Source organism: Neolamprologus multifasciatus, chromosome 22, assembly GCF_963576455.1.
Source record: "Neolamprologus multifasciatus chromosome 22, fNeoMul1.2, whole genome shotgun sequence".
In the NCBI taxonomy this organism is placed as follows: domain Eukaryota; kingdom Metazoa; phylum Chordata; class Actinopteri; order Cichliformes; family Cichlidae; genus Neolamprologus; species Neolamprologus multifasciatus.
Genome location: NC_140459.1, coordinates 34940050 through 34956813, shown reverse-complemented (window position 1 = coordinate 34956813; position 16764 = coordinate 34940050). Strand labels below are relative to the sequence as shown.

The 16764-nt window shown below is 44.8% G+C and overlaps 1 protein-coding gene across 3 annotated transcripts in view; it reads left to right on the top strand.

Annotated features, from left to right (window-relative positions):
• Positions 1-10539: 10539 nt before the first annotated feature.
• Positions 10540-16764, top strand: part of maneal (mannosidase endo-alpha like) — a 37145-nt gene continuing 30920 nt past the window's right edge. For all 3 annotated transcript variants that reach the window (XR_014872116.1, XR_014872117.1, XM_085149715.1), the window contains exons 1-2: positions 10540-11650; positions 16267-16376. Coding sequence is in view for 1 of the 3 variants with exons in the window: in XM_085149715.1 (XP_085005841.1) it covers positions 11146-11650; positions 16267-16376 (615 nt within the window). In the remaining 2 variants the exon portion in view is untranslated. The remainder of the gene's footprint in view (positions 11651-16266; positions 16377-16764) is intronic.

Genomic DNA, 16764 nt, shown 5'->3' with positions numbered 1-16764 from the left:
TGTAGTGGACCCGCTATCCAAATATCACCTGTAATTCTTTCTCAAATACAGATACTGATGCTTGGATGATAGACAAACCTATTTGCCGGATTTCAGTAACACGTTCACAGAAAACACACGATGAAAACCCTAAAACGAAACATATGAACAAACCTATACCAGCTGCCCAGTATTCAGTATTCTAGGGTGGACATTGTGCAACTGATATAATCGCTTCATGCGAAGAAAAAGCGCTACAGGTGTGATGTTTGCTTTGAGTTTGCTGATGCAGGCCGGTGCTGCAAATATAGAGGTCTCTTTGTAGATCTAAGGAAAACATATAATAGGGTAAGAGAGGCGCTTTGGTACTGCAGGAGGAAGTTGGGAGTGCCAAGTAAGGTGTGCAGTGGAGGTGAGAGATGTGTTCAAGGTGGACATGAGATTACAAGGATCAGCTTTGAGCCTGCCCTTGTTTGCAGTGGTGATGAGCAGGTTGACTGATGAGGTCGGGTATGAAGGGACTATGATGTTCGCAGATGATGCTGTGATCTGAGAGGAAGAGAAGCTGGAGAGGTGGAGGTATGCTCTGGAGACAAGAATAACGAAAGTCAGGAGAAGCCAAATAAAATACATGTGTGAATAAGAGCGGGACAGGTGTGCATGACTGAGGCTTGGCCACCCATAACCCCTCTGATAGATCCTGAACACTGCAGACTGACAACATCTCACAAGAGCTGCAGTTTTGGAGATGCTTTTGAAGTTGTGTAGCATCACAACTTGGCCTGTCACAAGGATAGAGACACATAACCATTCATGTGCACATTTACATTTACAGTCCATTTAGATTCACTAATTCACCTAACCCCATACATGTCTTTGGACTACGGTAGGAAGCCAGAGTATCCGGGGGGAACAATACAAAGTCCATACAAAAAGGCCCCAGTGTGGATCTGAAGCCAGGACTTTCAGAGAGGTGACGGTGGTAAACTTCACCACCATGCGCAGGCTGCCCATAATAAATAATAAAAATGTAAAATGAATAAATACTTTAATGTATTAGACACAGAGCAACTCTGGAGGCTGGCCAGGTAGCCAGCGACATAGGTGAAGGAACCCTGGAGGCCAGCACTAGAAGACATGTGAGGCTTGGCAGGAGATCTGAGGAGACGATGGAAAAGCGAGTCTGCCAGGAGACCAGACAAAACGCCAGCAGCAGTGGAGATGGAGTGCATCAGGAAGCCTGGCCGGTGGCTGAGGAAACGGGGACCTCAGGGGGCGTGGGAGTTGCTTGGATGGCTGGGAGAAGTTGCTCTCAGAGGGTGTTTTAGTACCAGTCTTTATTTGTGGCTGTGGCTGGTAGCAGGGTGTGTTGGCATGATGCAGGACTGATTGTAGCACTCCACCTTTTCCTCTCTGCACAGCCATGTTTCTGGATGTTTCTGAGTAAAGGCCAGTCTGTCCTCCATGTTTTTGTTGCGACTTCTTTGCCCTGCTTGAAAACAGACCATCCTCCAAAAGCCTTTGCTTCACATGCAGATGTACTCGCCCCTGCCTGCTGCACTCCTGACCACGTTCTGCACTGCTGGTGCCCCGATGCTGAATTACCTTCAGCAGACACGAAAGCCTTCTTCACAACAACTGAACTTCTACTAGCAGCAGTATCCTTTCATGCAAAGCAACGATGACTGCTCATGCTTCCTTGCAGGTAACTATGGTTAACAAAGGACGGACGATGATTTCAAACACTACCCTCCATTTAAAGCATCCAGTCTGCTATTCTGAGGGCTTGATTACACTCCACTGTGGACACAAACACTGACAGCCGAGCAGTCTGCTTACAGTTAAAGTCCGCCACCTGAGGAGGACGCCCAAATGGTCTCCACAGACAAACCAGTGCGGTCAGAAAAACAGGCAGACACCTGCAGGGACCCTCGCACTAATCCTCTGATGATTAAACTACTGGGATGAAGTAGACCCTGACCAGTTCACAAAGGAAGAAGCCATGTTCTTATCAACACTCACCTGTGTTAATGAGAGGGTCACTAATGATGTCAGATCCATCTGTGGCAGTGGAAACGGGTTTTACAGGATTATGTTCATGTTTATGGCAAAGATGAAACACATGCATTCGATCACTCGTGATAATATTCTGCTGTACATGCAAACTGCCAGCAAACTTTGTGACAAAACCTTTGACTATGATTGTACTACATCATCAAACGCACCCTGAATTTCACGGTGGGTTTATTAGGTTTAGTGCAGTTTCATATGGTAGTCTGTGATAACCTGCTCAACAGCTGAAAATCCCCTCGATGGTGTTATTAAATCCCCCACAAGAGGGCAGAACACTTCCAGCTTTGGCTTTTAGATGAAGTCTCCGTCTGTTTAAGGATTTCTTTGATGGTCACATCTTATCTTGTTGTTCATGAAATCATTACAAATTATTACTGAATCTTTACTCCAAGGATTTAAAAGCACAGATGCCATTAATTCAAATATTTCTCTGTCATTTAACTTTTTGAAACCAGTAACAGATTTTTGATCATTTTTGCAGCTTTAATTTCAGATTTTTATCTCAAAATGCTGATTTACTATGTCAAATTTCTCCAAACATAGTTCATAACTGAGACAATCACAATTTTGGAATAATAATTCTGGCTCATGAACGACAAAAATATTTTTGTCAGTGGTGAAAACAAACTTTCATAACAAAGTGATCCAGCATAGGGAAATAAATCAATCCTGTACGATCATACCATACGTTATCCATATTCACAGTTACGTGTAATGAAAAAAACATCAGTTTTAATGTTTTTCTCTCTTTTTTAATGTTCATTTGTGCATTTTTCTCCATTTAGGAGAAAAAGAAATGTCATCTTATGACACGATGGCTGATGTGTGGTCCTTGTTTCTGATTATTATTATGTTTCATTCTTGTTAGGATTTTCTCTTCTTAGAGTTTGGTTTCTGTTCTGTGTCTCTGTGGCTGTGTCCCAATTCAGGGTCTGCAGCCTTAAAGGCCGCATTTTAAGGCCGATTACGTCACAGCGACGCGACGAAGGCTGTCCCAATTCGAAGGCTGCTCGAAATGCGGCCCTCAAATGCGTCCTTCATTTCCCTGAATTTTAAGGATGTGGCGGTGTAGACTTCGTGGCCCAACATATCCCACAATTCATAGCGGCAGTCAGTGTGGATAATTCTGCCGCAGACGGCAGAAGCGGAGTGGCCGAAGAGTAAACTTTAAGTAAGTACTGAATATTATGTCACTTATTTATGTGCAAATGTTTAATAACGAAGAACATTAAAACATTACTGTTGGCCACATGTCGGCAAAGTCATGTGACATTAGTGACGTTTGTACTAACTTGGTTTTAAAGCCTTTACTTTAAAATATACGCCGTTCAATAGCTGAGCTTAATCAGAGAATGATCAAAGCTCATGTAGAAACAAACAAATGAACAAAAGATTTTCTCCTTCATTTCTGTCAAACAAAGCTGTATGAAACGTTTCCAGCTGTTAGTATCATGGTTGCTAGGCAACCTGGGCAGCGCAACGGAGGCTAGACCGTCCCATTTCACAAGCCTCGCACTTCCGGCCTTAGCGGTCTTTGAGTACGCGGCCCTTGAGGATCGTTAAGGCTGCAGACCCTGAATTGGGACACAGCCTGTGTCTGTCCCTGTCGCCATGTCTGTTGCTTTAGTGTTGAGCTGGTGTCTGTGCATACCTGTTGTATTTCCTGTTTTACTTTGATAGTCCGTGTCCTGTGTGGTTTTGCTTCCCTTGTCTCATCAGCTCTGATTTCTCCCAGCTGTGTTTCCCTCCTGTCTCCCATCCTCTGATTGCTCCTGTGTGTATTTAAGCCCTGTGTGTTCTCCTGCTTGTTGTTGGTCTGTCTCACTACTGTGTAGCTTTCTCCCTGTCGTGTTCTGTGTTTCAGGTTTGTTTAGTTAGTCTTCCAGTTCAGGGTTTTCAGTGTGGCCCATGTTTAGCTCTTGTTTGTGTTTAGTTTTGCCACTCTGTAAATAAAATTAAGTCCTTCTCTGCACTTCGTCGCAGCCGTGACGTCATTATGAAAACATCAGCTCGTTCCTATTATGGCTTTGTGTCGCTGATATGACACATTTACTTTTCTATAGAGCAGAAAGCCATTAATGAGCAGTTAAACGTGACTGTCTCTGTCCTTTACTTAAAAGGTAAAGTGTTGGATAACTAGTTGCCTGGCAGCACTAGTTCTTCTTAACTGTAACAGCTGGAGAGGAAATGAAGGCAAAAACATATCAGAACAACTGTGGGTCATGAAATCAAAACAACAGCCTAAAATACAAAAGATACTGTTTGGCTCAACGAGGGGAAGTGACTGATGTATCCAACACATTCAACACAACAGTTATTTTGTCCACAGTCACAACAGAATTTAGAATTTGATAAATAAAAATTAGAGATGGCACGATACCACTTTTTTATGTCCGATACCGATATCATAAATTTGGATATCTGCCGATACCGATATGAATCTGATATAGTGTTTTTATTAATCAATAAAACGTTTTTTAATATCTTGCTGCTTTTTGTATAAGTTCATACTCAAGTTTAAATAAACAACAACACTGAAGCTATTCTGTTATACCTGTATGTAAAAAATACAACAAAATATTTCATAGTTCAGCAACACTGATCAATCTAATAAAGTTAAACCTGCTCCATCCTCCCTATTCTGGTATTTTAAAGAGTACTTAGCAGAAATATTAAACAACCTAACTAATAGGGTTGCAAAAAAAAATAGGGAACCACCCCCCACCCTCATGATGATTAAACAACTTTAATTTAATGCACATGTAAAAAAAAAAATGCACAGAAATAAATTATTTTTCCACAATAATTAAATAGATTCAACATCTTTCTTCTACAGAATTGCAGACTGCACAGATGGTTCCCAAAGGAAATACGTACTACAGCTTACTAGGGTATATTAGACTTAACAGTTACTATATACAGTAATGGACTTCTATACATTTACATCAGATTAAAACTTTGGGTGTAAGAGTCAGATAATTATTTATTAAAGGCTAGACATTTTAAATGAGAATAAGAAAGAAAAGTATGTCTTTGTGCCCCCTTTTCCCTGTTACTGCCCTATCGGCCCCCCTGGCTACACTTTGCTAGATCCGCCCCTGCACAGTTACGTCAGCTGTAGAAAAAGATCCTGGTGTAGAAATAATATTAAATAAATTCTAACAACAGCTGATCAAGCTTAAACGTGCTGCTGTTGTTCAGCCGCTGGTTTCCTCTTTCTGGTGAGAAGTGAGACAAAAACAAAGAAGAGAGACGATCAGCTGATCATTGATCAGTTTATGATTGAAGCAGGAGAGAGAGAGAGAGAGAGAGAGAGAGAGGCAGTCGCTCCATATATCTGTTGTTAAGCTTAACGCTGGAACGCTTTACAAACATTCAGAGATGAACTTACACACTTGCTTTACTTCTCTCTGAGAAAACTTCCTCGGAGATGAAATGCTGGTTTTTTGAGGTGCTTTTTGATATTTAATGGATCAATTACATTTTTTATTTCTCTCTGATATCCGATCCAGTAATTTATGTCAGTATCGGACCGATACCGACACGTAATATCGGATCGGTCCATCTCTAATAAAAACTGAGATGAACACATGACATCAGTGACATCACGTCCAAGTCACCACCAGTATGAGCTGTGCTGAGAGCCTGTGCTTGGATCCATTCAAACATGCTGTGCTCCGGTGTGAAACCAGATTAATGGGTTACTGTGACACAAGTCAAGCTTAAACTCAAACCTGGTTATTTGACTAAATCACCATGGTAACTTTAAGCCCAGCATAACAGAGGAAGTCAGTAACAACCACAGTGATGCCTCTGTAGTGACTCCTGTGCAGTTTAATCCTCAGGCTGGAACAAAACTTCTGCTTGTATGTCAGTGGCTTAATAAAGTGTATTTGATTAGCAGCGCGAGGTCCTACTTACCCTTCTGTCTGATATGTCCCCTGTCCTTGCTTTCTAACGTTGTCTCCTGGGGCCTTCATAGCCAGCCCCCTGAAGATCGGCTCGTCATCTGGGGAGACACAGCTTCAGTTCAACAGTTGTCTCCAGCCATGAAAGAGCCACTGGCTGCAGCTGATGAAGCTCAAAGTCTGCTAGCTCCGTCTCCTGGTGGCATCAAAAAACCAAAACCCAAAACTGAAATAACTGTGTTTGAACACAGATGTGTGTTTCAGCTAAAGGAAGATTGATTTGGTCTGCTGATGAAGAGCCCATAGACAGGATGTTTTGTCCAATGAGGAGCTTGATACTAAGGAACACTAACTACTAACTTCATGTTTCACTCCCATCAGAGACTCGTGGTGGACCTACCTGTCAGGCTGAACCCTCACCTGGAGACAGGTCATCTAAAATAAGGATTTTGTTCAACTAGGAGCAATATTCCCTCCAAGATACACATTTATTTCAAATACTTAGTGACATGTTTTCATTCACAGATCAGCAGGCTGCTGCTTTGCTGACAGGGAGAGCAGGGTGAGGTCATTATACACTCGTGGCTGCTGTCATTTGTTTTTAATGGGTTTAACTTGACAGCTTAGAGCTGAGTCACGTGTTCGTGTGTTTAGTCCTTATATTTGTTTATTTGTTTATTTAAGGAACCCCATTAGCTTCCACAACAGTGGTTGCTCGTCTTCCTGGGGCCCAAACCATCAAATACCACCGAAGAAAATGTTACACAATGAGTTGGATGCAAAATATCCACAAAATGTGTCTCTTACATCCACAGTAAGGTTTTACAATTCTGAAAATATAAGCATGTAAATATTAAAAATGTAAAAACACTCAAACAAAATAGAAAATTTCCATTACAAGTGACATTACCCTCTTACAACATTTACAAATAAATTAAAAACTGCCTAAATAGGCTTTTAGGTGATTTTTTAAATTATGAATAGAAGCCAATTCTCGAATTGCATAAGGCGACTTATTCCACTGATGCTCTGAATATAACAGAGTTTTTCAGAAAGTTACTTTTGACTCGAGGAGTTACTAAGTTGTGGTTAGTTGAGAATCGTGTAGCATGATTATTATTTCATCTGGATGCTGCAACTGAGCATAAAAAGTGTGGTGTGTTTACCAGTGTTGCTTTCTTTAGAAATACAAGTAAGCCATAGTATAATTTAGCTTATACAGAAAGCCAAGAAAGTTTATCGTGCATTTGATCAACATCTGTATAATATGAACATCTTAACACTAATCCGGCCGCCTTGTTCTGGACTAACTGAAGTTCAGATCTGTCTTATTAGCTGCTGACCAAATGACTGAGCAGTACTCTGGATGAGATAATACTGGTGCACTAATGACATCTTTCATAATTGAAGAAGTAATACAAAAGGAGCATTTCCCAGCTACAGCTATGCCCTGTCCCATTTTCTCAATATCAGAGTTGATGTGCTGAGACCATGAAAGGTGGTTTATGGTAACACCAAGTAATTTAACCTGGGTGACCTGTTCTAATGCCGATCCAGCTATGGAAAGGTTTAGCTGTGGGCTGTTGACTAAGCGTCCTCTACTTCCTATTAACATGGATTTGGATTTAGACACGTTTAAAATCATGTTGTTTTTACTTATCCAGTCAAACACGTTCAGCAAACCTAGTTGTGATATGCTGGTCAGTTCAGAGTAGCTACTGGCTGAAACATGGTGGAATCATCAGCATACATCAGGACGTACGGCAGATCATTGGTGAAGACTGAATAGAGAAGCAGACCGAGGCAGCTGCTTTGGGGTAGAGCACAGTTTATCTCACAGCCCTCAGAGAAATAACCATTATAATAAACCTTTTGTCTTCTTCCAGACAAATAACTTTCCATCCAGCACAAAGCAGCTGGTGAAAATCCATCACATTGTAGTTTATCTATCAAAAGATCAGGATTTATCAAATGCAGCACTAAAATCCACAAATACCACCCCGACCAAATTCCCATCGTCTAGATATTTATACCAGTTATCTGTCATGTGACTGAGAGCTGAGCTGGTGGAATAAGCAAGTTTGTAAGCAAGTTGAAACTGAGTAACTGATTTTCTGTTAGGTAATGTTGGATTTGTTCACGATCCTCTCCATAATTATACTACGGGGAGCAGACTAATCTGCTGTTGACACCATTAAAAACATCATTCTGGTTTTTAGGAATGGGAATTATTTTCGATTGTTTCCACTGCAGTGGAAATGAGCTGCAAGCCAAAGATCTATTACATATGTGACATGAAGAGACAGAAACGTGGCTGCAGCTTTGAGCAGTTTACTGTCTGTGTTATCAGAGGATGTATCAACAGGAAGTGATGTCAATAAGCGCTCTACCATCTCCACACTCACTGCCTCAAACTTAAATGGGCATTGCTTATTATTCATGATAACATCCTGTATAAGTGATAAGGTGGGATCACCTCTGCTCATATTAGATTTTAAATTTGCTGTAGTAATTAAAAACATTATTGTCTTTAGCTTTACTCATAAACGTTCCACCCGTGTAGATGTGAGACACCACCGGAGCAACATCTCTACCCGTTATCTTATTTAAAACTTTCCACACCTTCTTTCCGTCCTTACTGGCCTCCTTGAGCTTAAGTTGATAATATTCTTTCTTCAATTTAGTTATTTGATTTCTTAACTGGCGATATCTTGCCCCTCCTGTGGACTGACAGACTTTTGCTTTTTCTCTTTCTAACATTGCAGCCTTGAGTTCATTATCTATCCAAGTTCTTTTTAACAGTACATCTCCTTAAGGGGGCATGTTTGTTGTTTGTCAGCCAGGGAGCAAACGTTTTAATAAACATAGATAATCAGGGTGACGCTCGAGGCAGATGTCAGTCCAGTGAATTTCCTTTATGTTGTATTTTTTGCATGATCTGTGAAAAATGATCTTTTGTGCAGTTTTCAGTGGTTTGGTTTTCTTGGTCAAACCTACAAGATTATGGTCACTATAACCAACTGGAACAGAAACAATATTAGAGCAATGCTCAAGAACATTTGTATGTATGTGATCAATACATGATGATGACCTATGACCTCCTGCGTTGACCGTGACCCGGGCGGGAATGTTGACGATCTGAGACAGGCAACAAGCCGACGCTGATGAACTTTTCCCCTAAAGGACAAGAAGGAGCTGACCGACTGATACTAAAGTCTCCTAATAAGAACATGTCTTTGTTTTCCTCAGTTACTCTTTCCAGCATTTCACACATTCGTTCTACATACAACATATCACTACTGTAGCAGCAGCCTGCTAATACAGGCCTGCCACAGAGCGGGTGTAGCTGAGCCCACAGTTTCCAGATCATCAAACATTCATTCGTAGTTTGCTTTGCTCTCATTAATGTATCGGCCTGTTTCTGTCCTTCCTATACAACTTATAACCCTTTATTTCAAATTCATTATTCTCAAAGGCAGCATCTGAATGTGTCTCGGAAATAGCAGCACACTTATCGTATTTGTTGACAACAGTCACTGAATTTCCTGAATCTTATATTTAAGGCTACAAATATTAACACGAGCTACTGAAAAATCTTTACCGGAGAATCCGGGAATAAGTATGAGGTCGGACATCGATCTCAACAGCTACAAATGACAACATTGCTGAAGTCTAAATATTAATATATATTATTATATTATATGTTACTGGCTGTTAGGGATAGAGGAGATTAGGGAACAACTAACCATTTGTGTTTAGAAGAAAACTCAGAAGACTAAAAGACACCTGGACTGGGATCCAGGGACCACGGCAGCGTTAATAAGCAGTCAGGTGTTTGTGAAACGATTTGAAATTCTGAGCACTGTTCACACACAGTGTTGGTCCAGTTACTTGAAAAAAGTAATCAGTAACTAATTACTGATTACTTCCCCCCAAAAGTAATCCAGTTACTTTACTGATTACTTCTTTTCAAAAGTAATTAATTACTTAGTTACTTAGTTACTTTTTAACAACACGATTTACAACCTGAATAGGTGATAAAGTGATAGATCTTTCAGCCCAATTCTACTTTTTCTGCATAATCATCATACAAAATGTAATCAAATGGAAAAGTCTCTTTTTAAAACTTGTTTTATTAGTTTTAATCTTAATTATATGCAGCATTCACTGGGGAAAGTAACGGTAATCTAATTACCGTTTTTGCAATAGTAATCCCTTATTTTACTCGTTACTTGAAAAAGTAATCAGATTACAGTAACGCGTTACCATCTCTGTTCACGCCTGCACCGAGCTCCAGTGTTCGCCACACTTAGCCAGGTCCAGACGTCGATCCTGGAGCTGACCTCTGGAGAGAACTCGGACTGTGAGCCCAGACACGCGGCACTACACAAGCAACACTACACACTGAGGACAGTGTAACGTTTGTGTTGAGCAAACATTGTGTTTTGGGAGTATTTTTAATCCTCACAAAGTTGTTTTCTATCCAAACGCAGCTCACATCTATAGAAGTGCCGACACATCTACAGGCCACACTTCCTCTGGAGAAACGTCCTCTTATTGTAAAGCATCATTTAGCTCCTCCTCCTGCTTCTGTCGCCCACTGGTCGCCCCTCATACACGTCTTTCCGGTCGGGCTTTATCTCCGTGCTGCTAGTGCTGAAGAAACAAACGCTCCATTCTGTCGTCTTTGATTCGTGCAGTCAAATAAAAGGTTATTTTTCTCTTTGAGTGTTTTACGGTTTGGGGACAGAACCGGAGCCCTTTCAACAAACGGCCCGTCTCTGAGCGGAGGAGCAGCTGCAGGAGCTCGGCGGAGGAGACAGAGGCAGGCGGGGAGCGCCGAGCGTCGGCTGGATGCAACACAAAGGTACCGAGGCTCCTCTGTGAGCGGACAGCTCGTGTTTCAGTGGACACGGAGGAAAGGTGTTTTTTCCTGGATGTGAATCAGCAGTGAGAGCGTGATGGCCGAGCAGGAGGCGCTCTGCAGCAGCAGCGGGTAGCAGAGCGGCGATCCTTCGTCCCGCAGACTCCATTACGCACCAGCTGCGGCTCCTAAATGCGTTCATTCCTGTTTCCGCTCCCGCTGTGAGAGGATGGCTGGCTGCCGTTGAGGAGAACCAGCGTCGGCCCCTCGCTGGCTCCTGGATCGCGTGTTCTTCCTGCGGCAGAACCACGGACAGCGACGATGACTCGGCTGCGCAGGAAAGCGCTGGTTGCGCTCTTCCTCTTCACGCTCTTCATTTTTGGGACCATGATGGGCCTGAGGACGCTGAAACCCAGCGACGGCTTCTCGGACCTGGCTCCTGGTATGGACTTCATCGGGGAGAGGTCAGAGAGGAGGCGGCTGGACGTGAAAGACGTGGTGGTTTCCCCGGGTCAGTTCCACGTGAGCAGCAGCGACACCAAGGTGGTTTTCACCAGGTCGGACCGGGAGTACAGCATATTCTACGACGTCCACATCTTCTACTACCTGTGGTACGGCTCTCCCAGCGTGGACAACAAGTACATCCACTGGGATCACGTGCTGGTGCCACACTGGGACCCGAAGATCGCAGCCAGCCACGCTCAAGGAAAGCACACGCCTCCGGATGACATTGCCTCGAGTTTCTACCCCGAGCTGGGACCCTACAGCTCCAGGGACCCGAAGGTGCTCGAGTCACACATGGCCCAGATAGAAGCGGCCGCAGCGGGTAAGCAGTGTTGCAACATCTGTGTGTGTGACAGAGTCTCGGCTCTTTGAATGCTAAGAGCAATGAAGCATGTTCATGTTGAACCATCAGAACTAAAAGTATCCAGATTACATGTAACATATTAAGTTTCCAGTGTTGTCCTCGGTAAACTAGAAGGACGCAGCTTCATTTACCTCCGTCTGCTGTGAATATGCACCAAGACGCTGCTGATGAGCGTTATTCACGCGTATCTCGGGTCCCGTGGGGCTGTGGGAGAATGTTAGAGGGGCGCCGTGGTCACAGTCTGCACTGTCTAAATAAAACGCCTCTTCCACGTGGATGGATGAACACACTGACTCTATGCAAACATCCACAACTTCAAGATAACAAGTTTGCGTAGAGATGGTGATAAAATCCGGGGATTTACACGGTAAATATTGTTTCATCAATATTACAGAAAGTCTCCTCTGATTAAAACAAAACAAACCAACATGTGTAAATTTGAGCATCTTCGCACGAGCCTGTGTTTGCATCAGTGCCACAGTCTCTCGCTGCCATCTGGTGAACCCTGTTTCACTCTCGCTGCTCTCCTCTGTCACAAATCTCCACCGTCTTCATTTCTCTTGTGCACCGTGCGTTGCTTTGGATACAGGTGCATCCAAAGCAACGCACAGGTGATCACAGGTGTGTAAACTTGTGATCATATCATAACTTAATATAGGTAAGGAACTGTAACAAAGCCACAGCAGACCCGGGTGCACGTTCATGCTTTGCAGCATACTTTATTGGTAAATAAAGCAAGCTTTACACTCTACACATTCATCCACACACTGGTGATGGCAGTTGTATTGTAGCCACAGCCACCCTGGGGCGCACTGACAGAGGCGAGGCTGCCAGACACTGGCGCCACTGGGCCCTCTGACCACCACCAGTAGGCAACGGGTGAAGTGTCTTGCCCAAGGACACAACGACCGAGACTGTCCAAGCCGGGGCTCGAACCGGCAACCTTCTGATTGCAAGACGAACTCCCAACTCTTGAGCCACGATCGCCCTTTATTACAACTGAAAGGTTGTAGTTCACAGCAGACCCGCTGCAAGCTCAACACAACCAACAACACAAACACAGGACCAAGCACAATATTTGAGGCTACGTCCACACGAATGCGTTTTTAAACAAAAATGCATCGTTTTCTCTCCGTTTTCTCTCCCGTCCACACTGAGGCTACGTCCACACGTACACGGGTATTTTTGAAAACTGAGATTTTTCGTTTTAAAAAATAATCCCGTCCACACGTAAAGGCAGAAATGAAGGAAAACGCTGCTAGGAACATGCCAAAGCAGCAGGTGGCGCTATATTCCTAACCGTGTAGAAATGTTGGCCAATCAGAAGTCTAGAAGCCTCGGTGGGAAAAAGTAAACAAAGCTGGGGCTTAGAAGCAGGACCGAGTCGTATGTGTGGAGGGACAGTAACTGTGTGTGTATATGTAAGCATTTAAACACTGCAGAGACAATTAACAGTAACAGTATTGTAGAAATTCATTTCACCGAAACAATAACGTGGCACACTGTGACGTCAAAAACACCTTTGACGCTGCGTTTTCTCCGTTTTCTCTGTTTTCTCCGTTTTTCTTGTCCAAACGTAAACGCAAAAACGGAGTTTTCAAAAATATCCACCCTGGCCGGAGTTTTTAAAAATCTCCGTTTTCAGTGACCGAAAACGCCGTTTACGTGTGGACGAAAGGTGCAAACGCATAGAAAAATCTGCGTTTTCAAAAATACCCGGGTACGTGTGGACGTAGCCTGAGACGGTTGGTTGAAAGGTCGCAGTTCACAGCAGACCCGCTGCAAGCTCAACACAACCAACAACACAAACACAGGACCCAGCACAATATTTAAGGCTACGTCCACACGAATGCGTTTTTAAACGAAAACGCATCTTTTTCTCTCCGTTTTCTCTCCCGTCCACACTGACGCCGCTTTCCTCAGCGTTTTGAAAACGCTCTCAAAAACACATTTAAAAACGCAGCTGTCCCGTCAGTGTGGACACGTGAAAACGCAGACTTTCTAAAACCATGACGCATGTTGGTCATGTGATGCAGTCATGTGACCAAATAAACAAAGACAGCGGAGTGCGTTATACAGCGGTTGTTTTGATTGCTCTTAATTTTGACAGCCCTGAAAGATGAATCAGTTTGTAGTTTGAGCTCCAGATCGCTTTTCTTCAAATTCTTTCATTCTCACTCGTTTTGTGCAGGACTGGAACTTAAGCGTTTTCGGCCACTTCAATGTGGACGACTGTGGATGCAGAGCGTTTTCAGATGAAAACGCCGTTTTCAAATCTATCCAGGCTAGTGTGACGTAGTCTAAGTCCACGGGGCATGACTGCGCATGCACAGCACCGTAATCCACGCCCACCACATGCCTCCATTGCCTGACTGAGGCCAGGGAGCCATCCAGCCAAACCTAATCCCCTCCCCCCGCGAGCGGGAGAGAGACCGTCGGCGGCTCCGGCTCCAGCGACAGGGGGGTGTGAGTTCAGGTGGTCGCCTGCGGCTCCAGCGGCGCTGGCGAAGCTGGTCCGGAGGTTGGTCGCGTGGCAGGTGGTCGCGGCTCACAGGCGGCTGGGCCGACGTAGGATCAATTGGCGTGCTGGCCTTTGGTGGAGATGAGGCCGGTGTGGCCAGCATGCCGCCCTCAGACTTGGCGGGGCTGTCACACGGCTCGCCCTCCGGCCGAGCAGGCTCCTGCTCTGCCGCCGCTCCCGGCTGGAGCAGCTAGTGGTGGGCGGATGATCATCGATCATATCGATGCCAAGTTGGCATCGGTATCGGATCAATACTAGCCTGGTGAGATGATTCTTTACTGTAAGCTCCCTCTTGTTTGCAGTGCTGTCCTTTTGGCAAAGACAAACAGCCGGACTCGCTGCACCTGTGTCAGCAGAGCAGGCGCACTTTGCCCCCCTCCTACCTGTTGTGTTTACACGGTGCGCTGTCACGTGACGTGCCTCAGACACGTTGGGGGTCGTTAAGTTGTTTACATATTATTTATATTTTTACCAGCTGTTATTGTTGTTGAGAATTTTAATTGTAAATTTTGTTTAGTTTCTCAACAGAGCTTGTTTTGATTTTATAACTGCTTGGCGCAATTTATTGTAACATTTTTATTTAAAAAAAGAAAAAAGAAAAAACTAAACCGCCGGCAGAGCCGATGGCATTTTCATGCTGCCAGCATCTTTTATTCTTACAATGATCACACGGCTGTGGCACGGCTACATTCTGCTGCAGCTCGCCCGCTGTACACATCACCATCAACAACAACACAGCACAGGTTTTAAGCCGGTGAGGCGTGGTTGTAGACGCGATGCAGGTGAGTCCATCTCACCTGCAGCGGCATCGCAGAGCAGCCACAATCATTTCTATTTAATTCTAAACTTTGTCCTAATTATGTCCTGCTGGGTTTTAACTATTTAATAATGAAAAAGGAAACATCACAAAAACACTTAAGGTCATAAAAATTAATTGAGATTTAGCCATTCAATGACGTATCCACCTTATTTATTGAGTATCGGTGTTGATATCGGCGATACTGCCCGTATGTACTTGATATGGGATCAATACTAAAATATGGAGTATCGCACACCACTAGGAGCAGCTCCTCCACCTCTGTCGGGCACGGATCCTCACGCTCCGCCTCCTCCTGCGACGGCTTGGCAGGTTCCTCCCGCGCTCTCCGTGCACTGACCTCCAACTCGGGCTGAGCAGTTGGGTAAGCTGTTGGTGGACCCAGTGGTTGCTCCGTGGCCCTCCTCCGGGGAGCAGGAGCAGGCGCAGGCCCCAGCCGGGTACAAGCCGCTCCCACCACAGGAGTGGGGATGGGTGCGGTGGCAGGCTGCGTCCTGGCTGGTCGCAACCAGTGGGGGTGGCGGCGATGTTGGCCAGGACTGGATCTGAGCTGCCAGACTCGCGATCCTCTGCGTGCGGCGCTCCACCAGGTCCTCCAGTTCTTCCTGCCAGCACCACGACACTGCACCTGCTCCTGCTGTTGCCACTGTCTCGGCCACCATCGGGGTCAGCTCCTTCCCCGGCTGGCCCGCGGGTCTGCTGTGTCCCCGTCCTGGGTTTCGGCACCACTGTAACAAACCCACAGCAGACCCGGGTGCATGTTCACGCTTGGCAGCATATTTTATTACAACTCAAGGTCGGCGTTCACGACACACACCGCCACCGCGGGGCGACTGCTTGGCCAACCACCGCAGCGGCGTCGGCACCTGAACTCACACCTCCCTGTTGCTGGACCAGGGGTGGGGACGCCGTGGATGGCTCCCTGGCCTCAGTCGGGCGATGGGGGTATGTGGCGGGGCATCGCCTGCAGTGCTGTGCAGCTGCACGGCATCTGCAGTCATGCAGCGGTGCTGTGATAGTGGTTGTTGTTATGTTGAGCTGCAGCTCTGTGTGTGGATGTACAGCAACCGTCGAAGTATTAATAAAACATGCTGCAGAACATGAACGTGCACGCGGTCTGCTGACTGACTGAAGGTTCTGATGTCGCCTGTTCTTCCAAAGAAAATGAATCTCCTTCACTGCAGTGAGAGCTAACCGTCTTCATCCTCCTTTCCTTTTGCTCTGCTGTCTTTGAAGGAGTGCTGGTTCTGTCCTGGTATCCTCCTGGGGTGGGGGACGACCACGGGGAGCCCACAGAGGACCTCGTTCCTACCGTTATGGACGCTGCCCACAGGCACAGCATCAAGGTAACTGGTGAGACAACCGGTATGTTTTCCCCTTTCTGACGATTTACTGAATTTGTAGATGGCTGTTTCCTGACTGTTAATGTTAAGAACAGTGTTGATCTGAATCTGTTAAAAATCAGCTGTGTGGTCACACTGTGACTTTGTGATTATTTAGACACAATCAAGCTGAAGAGCAGGAAGATAACACTTAATTGATGAACTTGTAGAGTCCAGATAAGCATCAAGGCTGAGGATACACTGTACAAGTCCTGTATCTATAATGTGATTTATGTCATGCTTTATAAATATGGAGGCACAGAATAATGACAAACATGCTAAGAGTACTTACAGATATACAGCTGAGAAGGTTTAGAAGCACATCAGCTTCATTTAATTGCAGGTTCTTTGA